Source organism: Phaseolus vulgaris, unplaced genomic scaffold (genome assembly GCF_000499845.2).
Source record: "Phaseolus vulgaris cultivar G19833 unplaced genomic scaffold, P. vulgaris v2.0 scaffold_13, whole genome shotgun sequence".
Classification (NCBI taxonomy): Eukaryota; Viridiplantae; Streptophyta; class Magnoliopsida; order Fabales; family Fabaceae; genus Phaseolus; species Phaseolus vulgaris.
This window is the reverse complement of record NW_027174082.1, coordinates 773626-782694: the sequence shown is the minus strand read 5'-3', so window position 1 is coordinate 782694 and position 9069 is coordinate 773626. Positions and strand designations below refer to the sequence as shown.

The 9069-nt window shown below is 29.1% G+C and overlaps 1 protein-coding gene across 1 annotated transcript; it reads right to left on the bottom strand.

The window, feature by feature from the left end:
- Positions 1 to 2504: 2504 nt before the first annotated feature.
- LOC137816913 (small ribosomal subunit protein eS19z) lies at positions 2505 to 4195 on the bottom strand. The gene is made up of 4 exons (XM_068620087.1): positions 3988 to 4195; positions 3289 to 3379; positions 2979 to 3162; positions 2505 to 2838 (listed from the first exon to the last, which is right to left on the bottom strand). Exons 1-4 carry the CDS (start codon positions 4069 to 4071, stop codon positions 2766 to 2768), a joined length of 432 nt encoding a protein of 143 aa, XP_068476188.1. The 5' UTR covers positions 4072 to 4195; the 3' UTR covers positions 2505 to 2765.
- Positions 4196 to 9069: the final 4874 nt, after the last annotated feature.

The following is a 9069-nucleotide window of genomic DNA, read 5'->3' as shown; positions in this document are numbered from 1 at the left end:
CACAGTGCTTCATTTAAATGTATTAGTATTTTAAAAAAATTATTGTACAATGTTTAATATATATATATATATATATATATATATATAATATTTAAAATGAAGAAACAAATCATCATAAATTTTAAGGAAGTTTTAAGTTTGTTTATTATTTTATAAAATATAAATTATGTAAATAATGATAAACCAGTGTAAAAAGAAATATAGTTAAATAAAATCTTCCATTTATATATTAGTTATTAGACTAAATCAGGTGATACCTATTTTTCAAGTTCTAATCAGATATTTTATTAAATATGGTTGAATTTAGTTTTGTTTAAAGAAAATAATATACAATATCTAATTAACACTGAAAATATTACCTGGGTTAGATCATAGGCATCACCAAAAGGTTATACTAAACATTTTTCATTTTATTTTATACTAAATATTTAATTTATTTAATACAAAAAATCTCTAAAAACAACCCATCACTTATCCAAATTTTATATCTTTGTATCTTATATTATTTTATATTCAAATTTAAATGTTGATAGAGTTTTGGAGAAATTAATTTGATGTTTCCAACTTACCTGTTCCTGTGACAATTGGTGGACGAAGGTAAGTGCAGGGGAGTTTCATGAAATCTTAAAATAAAGACTTTTTTTATGGTTTCATGTTTAAATATTTAAAATATATAAACAATGTTGTTTGAATTTATCACTATTTACGAATATATTCAAATAAGTAATCACTATTTACGAATAATTTAAAATTTATCGTATTCTTTTTTTTTTTCTCTAAAGAGTGTAGTGATAATTAAACACTTAAAATAATGTTATTATAACTTAAATTATTCATTAGAAAAAGATAATTGATATATTAAAATATGTATTTATGTGTTATGTTATGTTTTATTTAGTTTAATGGACACAATACTTTTTAGATGACCCATGCGTTGCAGAAACATATTCTCTGAAAAGACATACAAGGTCCGTGAAATTTTTCTTGATCAAGGTCCATGGTGATAAAATAATAATTTTTTAATATTAAAAAATAGTAATTTTCTATTCTAAGATGTGATTTATTTTCTAATTTTTTAGTATATATTTAATATATAAAAATTTATTTGAAGTTATGTTCTAATTTAATTTGTTGTTGTGTTTATATTAATATATTTCTATGCATAGTTATTATGTTTATGAGTTATATTTTTTTTATTATAATTTTTTTGAAATTATTTTTTATTATTAATTACGTTATATTTTTGTTCTTGTAGTATTTTTTATTTTTCATTATTACAGAATTTTTAATATAATTTTTTATTTATTTATGTAAGATCTTATTTGTTTTCTAATTTTATAGTACATGTTTAATATTTTAAAGAAATTACTTAAAAAAAATTTATTTAATTTATTGAATATATATTTTTTTCTAATTATAATTTTTATATTATACATATTTATATTTAACATATATTTTTTTAGTTATAAATTTTAAATCTACCAAATAAGTTAAAGTTGTTATTTTTAAACAAAAACAATTTATTTTATTATTAATTATTTTTAATAGACAAAGATAAATTTGTAAAATAATATTTACATCTTTTAAAAAATTAAAATCCTTTCACAAATATAATATGGCTCACAAACTTCCCTAAACTTTCCTCACATCTCCACCCTAACATATCTCAATCCAAACAATCTCACTTTCTTCACATTTTTTTCTCATATCTTCATCATACATCAATTACCTCAAATCCCCACACATCCCCTCTCCTAATTTGATGACTAATTAATCAATTTTGACGATACAAGAAATAAATTTAAGTTAAATAAATATTTAACCCTACAAAATTATTAATTTAAATTATTTTCTTTTCACCCTTTCTATCTCGCAGTAGCAAAACATTCTACATTTTCTCAATTATTCTATCAATTTAAAAAAAAAATATGTTTAGCTCACATATATAATCACTTGCAAAAAAATCAAACCTCATTACAGCAAAAAGAAATATATACCATAATTAAACTAATATTGAGAAAATTGAGCTCTATATTATTTTGTTGTTGATTTTATAAAGATTAAAATAAACTTCCAATATATTGACACTTCAGTCCCAATTCCAACCCGTACAAACAGTACTAACTTATCAAAGAAATTATTATCAATTCTAACTACTTTTAATCATAAGACAGAGAGGATAAATATCTTCCAAATTTATGAACATAACAGAAGTGTAATCGTGGTTTTTTTTCTTGTGTATTAATTTTTTTTGACAGATGGTTCAAAAGTATTTAATCCTATTTCTAAAACCACTGAGTAATCATTGAATTTTTCCTTTCGAAAAAATTGTTGAAACCGTGCTAAAATTGTCATGTACCCAAAAAAAAAATTGACATGAATCAGTTGTAAGCATTTCAGTGTCCCACAAGTGTCTCGGAAACGGACGCACAGAGCTTCATAGGTGACCAGTGCAACAAAATAAAAATAGATCATAACGACAAATGCATGGTTACACTAGATGCTGAAAATTCAAAATTATGGCCCTTAATCTTCATTTCAAAAGTCAAAGACAAAAAAAAGAAGAATATCCAGATGAAAAAAAATGTGGCAATATGATCTAATAAAAGACAGAAAGCAACAGCATCATAAACATTAAGCACATCCAATAAATATAAAGACAAGTCTAAGATAAAAAAATTGAGCATAATCTGTTATCATCACATCTCTCTAACAATAACCAAAAATCATAATATTGCTTATGGTAGCAGACAAGCCTTCATTGATCAAGGTGCAACCACAATGCGTCCTGCAACTTGATCAAGATCCCGCCGGCCACTGGACGTGATTCTCCTGCCACTGAGATAAAGAATGGATCAATGTTATCACATGAAGATGCTCACATTCTGATTTAGAACAAGGACAAACTATGCAACACAACTCAATAATTGCCAAAGATAAGTTCCAGCTGTGATCCTTAACATTGTAGAATAGCTTACCCCTTGGTGTCCAGTTCAATTATGCTCATGGTTTGCAACTGCTGAAGAATGTGACGGGCAATGGAACCACTGCTCTTACAGAAATGAGGAGGACGGCTACCATTCCTCTTGCTCCCTCCATAAATCCTTTGAAATGCACCAACACCAAGTCCTCCTCTCAAATAGATCTTTCTTGCCATGGAAGCTGAAATTATTCAAGATTTAAATTAAACATACAGCACAACTCACTACCCTATCATTGAAATTTCCAACAACAACCAGCTATTGACCAAAAAATGCATTAGGAAAGCACAGTCAAAAAGAAACTCACCAGCTCTAACATAGTACCAGTCAGGATCATAGGGAGCCAACTCCTTAAATTTAGCTGTTTTGACAATATCAGTCCACTCAGGCAACTCCATCTGCTTAGAACCAAAAGTAGAAATTAAATCAACATATCAATAACAGGATATTATAAAAGACATCACCCGTATACAGAAGATAACCAATTAAAACTGACAAAAAGTCTCCCGTTGTTCAGAGAACATGTTTACAAACATACAAATCATAACCAAATTAAAGATCTTTCTAGAACTAGGTCAAGTCACTAAATGGCAAACAAATGTTTCCTTCTGAATCACCTACCCAATCCATCATCTATTTCCTATACCAAAACTAATACATTTGCTCATATTCAAATGCCCATTTATGATTAAACTCAACACAGAAAACTCACTTAAGATCACTGGAGTCCATGACAAACAAAGTAGATCAAGTTGCAAACTTTAACACAGCCCAATTCAAAACTCATAACTTTATATAGAAAACAATCAACACAAACACATGGGCATAACCACTCAACAAAAGCATCATACAAACAATAGACAAAATAAACAATATTTCTTGAACCCACTATAAGAATAAAATCAAAATGAATCAGAAGCAGTTGATACAGCATAAACAATCAAAACAGAAGAAGGGTTTTGCGTTAAACTCTCGTTTTTAAGGAAGAAACAAGAGAAGGAATGACCTTGCCAGATCGCTTAAGGTGAGAAGAGTAAGCCTTGACGAACTCATGGGGAGAAACGTCCTTCACAGTCCTTGCAGTGGCCATGGCGGCTTCGGGTTCAGCTTCTGGTGGTTGTGGTTGATGCACAGACACAGAAAAAAGTACCCTTAGGTTATACCGCGTTCTTTATCTAACAGAGAATTTCACAACACCAAATAAAATAGGGTTTGAGTCAGATATTAGGGCTTCAGTCAAAACTTATGACGCGGCCCAATGGATAAGTGGGCCTGGACTCTTCTCAAGAAGGTTAAAGTCCGATTGTTTCTTCCTGCACCTCCATATGTTCTTCTAACATTCCATACAAAACATAAAAATAATTTTTTATTCTTTTTGTGTCACCTTCATATTTTGAATTATATAATCCAAAAGTCTGGATTTGATAATATCTTTTAAATTATGTAATCCGGACACGTATTTGAAAAAGACTTTCGAATTATATAATTTAAAAATTAAAAAAAACTTCTGAATTATGTAATCTAGAAACTAATTATACATAAAAAAAAAATACTTTCAAATTATATAATTCAGAAATTTAGAAAATGACTTTTTGGTCATATCTTTCTGTATCATGTATCATGGTTTAAATTTATGGGATGGTTAAAATACAAAATTGTCCATTTGTCTTGGTCTTTCCCTTTCATGTCATGAACATCATTCCTTTGTGGTTCTCTTTTTTTCAGTCACTTTTGTTTATAAGTTAGATAATTGATAGACTTAAAAAATAAGTAATTTGTATTATGTAATATAAAAGATTTTTTATTACACATTTTTTAATCAAAAATGAATTCTGAGTGTAATTTAGAAGTTTTCTTCTTGCAAAAAATAAATTCTAAATTAATAAAATCTAACAACTTTTTAACTATGTAATTTTTAAAAAAAAAGAATTAGATTGCACTAATTTGTTCATATTGTGAAATTTAGAAATTATTTTTTGTTAAAAGTTTTTATGTAAAAATTAATTTTAGATTTCGAAAGTAAATTTTCGTAAACCAAAAAGATAAAATAGAAGTTTTTATAACTATGGGAGTGTAAAAGAAAATTATTTTATATTTACAAAGTTATTAAAAGTTTATGAATTATATTTTTTCTATTAGAGGATGAATAGAAAAATCTCATAAAACCATAAAAAACTTAGAGAGTTTTATTTTTTAAAAAAATAAACAAAATAATACATAATCACACAAAATAAATATTTACTTTTATATTGTTTAAACTAATAAATATAATATATATATATATATACTTCATATATAAACTATAGGTAGTAATTATAATTTATAATAAATAATTATTTTAAGAATAACCTTTTAATATTGGTACATGGGTGTGTGGTGTGTGATCAGAATAGAAAAGAGGTCGTTACTTATGAAATAAATTAAATAAAAATATAATTTAGATATTATGAATAAAAATAAGGAAAAAAAATCTTTTTCTTTATTATTTTTATCATGATTATTTTATATTATTATTAGAATTAAAAAATAAAATTTAATAATTTTAAAGGAGAAAAATATTTTAAGAGCATGTAACATTATATATTCAAATATTGATGACAAATATAAGAAAAATATTTAGTTAATGAATGAAAACTTTTTTATAACAATATTATTTCAAAATCTTGAATTGAATTTTTTAGTATCTTAGGAAAAACATAACAATCCAATAACATATTTAAAATATTCAAAAATAGGAAAATATAATTATAATGATTAATTAATAAAATTGAATTTTTTTATATAGTATGTTAATAAAGTTGATATGTAAGTAATTATGATATTCTTAAATTTGTTAATTAGAGTTTTGAGATTTGTGTGTATTCATATAAACAAAATATATAAATTATAAGAATGTGTTTATCATGGGTTTGAAATAATGTTTCAAAGACGAATTCATATTCCTTAACTTTTAATTGGAGATCTTTTCTGGTACGTCCAATAGTCTCACATCACTTAGGAGTCGAGGTCAAAGACAATTTAAAACAAACTCACATTTCTTAATTCTTAATTCGGAGTCTTGTTCCAATATGTCCAATAGTCTCATATCAATTAAGAGTCGAGGTCAAGAGCAATTTAAATAATCATACCTCCTTTAATCCTCTTAAGCATGACGAAACTCTGAGTTCCAAAGCGGACAATACATTGGATGTGATGATTTATTATAGTGATGTCTGTTGGGTTTAATAGTGCCAAAGTTCAAGAGGGGGGGTGAATTGACCTTTTAAAACTTTCTCGCAGAAACAATGTTTAACCCAGTTTTACAGAAAATAAATCGATTTATGTGAAAATGAACAGATTTATTTCAGCACTGTTTTCCTGTTTGAAACGCTTTTAATACAACAAGATTAATCACAAGATTATGCAGTGAGAGTTTCCAGATGCACACACACAGATATCAGATTTGGAAAACAGTGAAACACAAAACAGCAAGCTTTAATTTCAAGCAAGTGATTAAGATTCAATTGATAGCATGCTAGTTAATTGAGTGACCTTTGCAAACAACCTGTTCCAATGGCTTTTAACAGACTATGAGTGTTCTTCTTGATGTCAAGCAATTTTCCAGAAATTAAGAGCAATGAATTACAGAACAGCAAGCTTCAACTTTAAGCAATTGTTTAAGGTTCAATTAATAGCATTGACAGTTTCTTGAGCAGCCTATCACAGTCAATCTGTTCCAATGGCTTTTAGCAGATTTTATATGTTCTTATCAGATTAAAACAACTTTTTCAGAAATCAAGAACAGTATGCACAGTGCCCAGAAAGAACAGATTTATTTTCAATTGAACAGATTTATTTCTTTGCTGTTTTATCAATTATGCAGAAACGAAATTGCAGAGAGTGAGAGAGAATGAACACAAGCAATTATACTGGTTCACTCAACCTGAGCTACATCCAGTCTTCACCAACAACAGGTGGAAATCACTAACACACAGTACAACCAAGTACAATTCCCACTGTTCTTGAAACCTACAAGAACTTAGGTACTCTTGCTGAAAAAACCTATTTCAGCATACACACACACCCACTCTTCAAGAACACCTATCAAGAAGAGTGTTCAACCAAACTATTACAAGAAAGAGATGTGAAACGACTACACCTGATTGAGGATACACAGATTTGCCTTAAACCAGTAGGCAAGATTGCTAGAACAGTAGTTGCACCTCACACCAAGCTTTTGGAACCAAACCAAGAACAAGCACTTTGTGATTTTTGAAATCTTTGAAGAACAAATGCTAATCCTTTGAAATCACTTAACTCTCTGCTGTCAAAACTAGTTTTTTGCAAATGTATGAACTGTTTGAATCGTTATTAAACTCAGAAACAAGTTTGCATTTTATAGAAAGCCAGCTTATAACAGAATTTTGAAAAACAGTTAAAGCTGTTATAAAATGAACAGATTGAAAATAAAATGAACATATTTATTTTCAAAAGCAGTTAGAGAATTTGTTAAGTGAGGAGACTTAGTCAACCATTCTGGTGTTGAGATAAAACTGAAAAACGTTTAAGCATGACATGGCACCAGAGGCAAAAAGAATCTATTCATTTACAGATGAATAGATTTATTTTTCAAAACAAAAACAGAGGAAGTTTAACTATTTGAAACTCAGTCGTTTTGAAAAGAAGAAGACTTAGTCAAAATACCTGATGCACAAAATCTAATTTTTACAAGACTTTAGCCAAGGCATCAGTGAAGAAAATGAATCTGTTTATTTAGAAAAGAACAGATTTATTTTTATGCAGTAAACGTGTTTTTGTGTAAAACATGTGAAAAACAGTTTAAGAAAACTTATGCTTGTTCTTATCACATGGCCAGTGGTTATGAGGTGAGTTACTCAGCAAAAAGCCACTCTTAGACAACCTCTAAGCACTAACTAAGACATACTCAAAGCAAATCAAAAATACATGAAATGTACATAAAAGTCTTCATCAAACACTACATATAGGTCTTCATCAAACACAATCTTGAAGGGGCAGCAACCATCTTCAACAATCTCCCCCTGTTTGATGGAGACAAATCCCCATAGCTAACCTCATAGCTTTGTTGCTTTAAGTACTTGCACCAGATTTTAAACCAGAATTGCACCTGCACTGCACCAGATTTTAAACCAGAAAAAACAGCACTATGCATAGCATAAGACATGGTTTTAAGGTGCAGAATTAACTCCCTGTTTCAGCTAGCTTCACCTAGCATGGTGAGCTATTTTTCTCCCCCTTTGGATTCATCAAACAGCATATAAGCATAGGGAATAAAGGGATATAAAGCAGAAACCATAACCATAATAGTTCAGAAACAGAAAACCTAATTGTTCAGCATTACAGAAACTTGAAAGCTGATAAAGAAAGCATTAAAGGCCGAAAACTACTGATCCTTGTAGTAAAGCTCTGCAAGCTGTGCCTGAACTCCTTCAATCTGATTATCAAGGTGTTGGAACCTTGCATGAGTAGTCTCAAAGTGTGCCCTTTGTTCTGCAGACATGACATCAAGACGGTACAGCACTTGCCTCTCAAACATAGACATTGGTTCTCCACGGTATTCTGGACTTTGATAGGCAACTATGGCATTTGCAGCAACTTCCTCATGTTCAGATTGGGTAGCAGGTGAGTCATCATCCATAGGAACAGCTTCATCCTCATCCTCATGTTCTGCTTGAGTGTCCTTCTCCTTGAGAACCACCCACTTGTTTTCAATTTTGTGAAAACCCATTTTGGTGAGAGTTGAAGTATCAATCTCACTTACAGCTTTGATAGGGTCATTTCTCTCATTTGTAACATCAACACCAAAGTAATCAATTAATTTGGAAACAAGAATAGCATAGGGAAATCTGTAATCAGCCAACCTTTTTGACTTGAGCATGTGTTCATTGACAATGAACACCCAGTTTACCTTAATTTGGTTCATGATGCAATATAGGAGAATGAGATCCTCTTCATGTAAGACAGCATGGTTTGTCCCTCTTGGAATCAGTTGCCATGCTATGATGTATGCAACTAGACGTGGAGTGAGGTTCAAATGCCCTGCATGAAACCTGTTTATACTCTCTGTAGG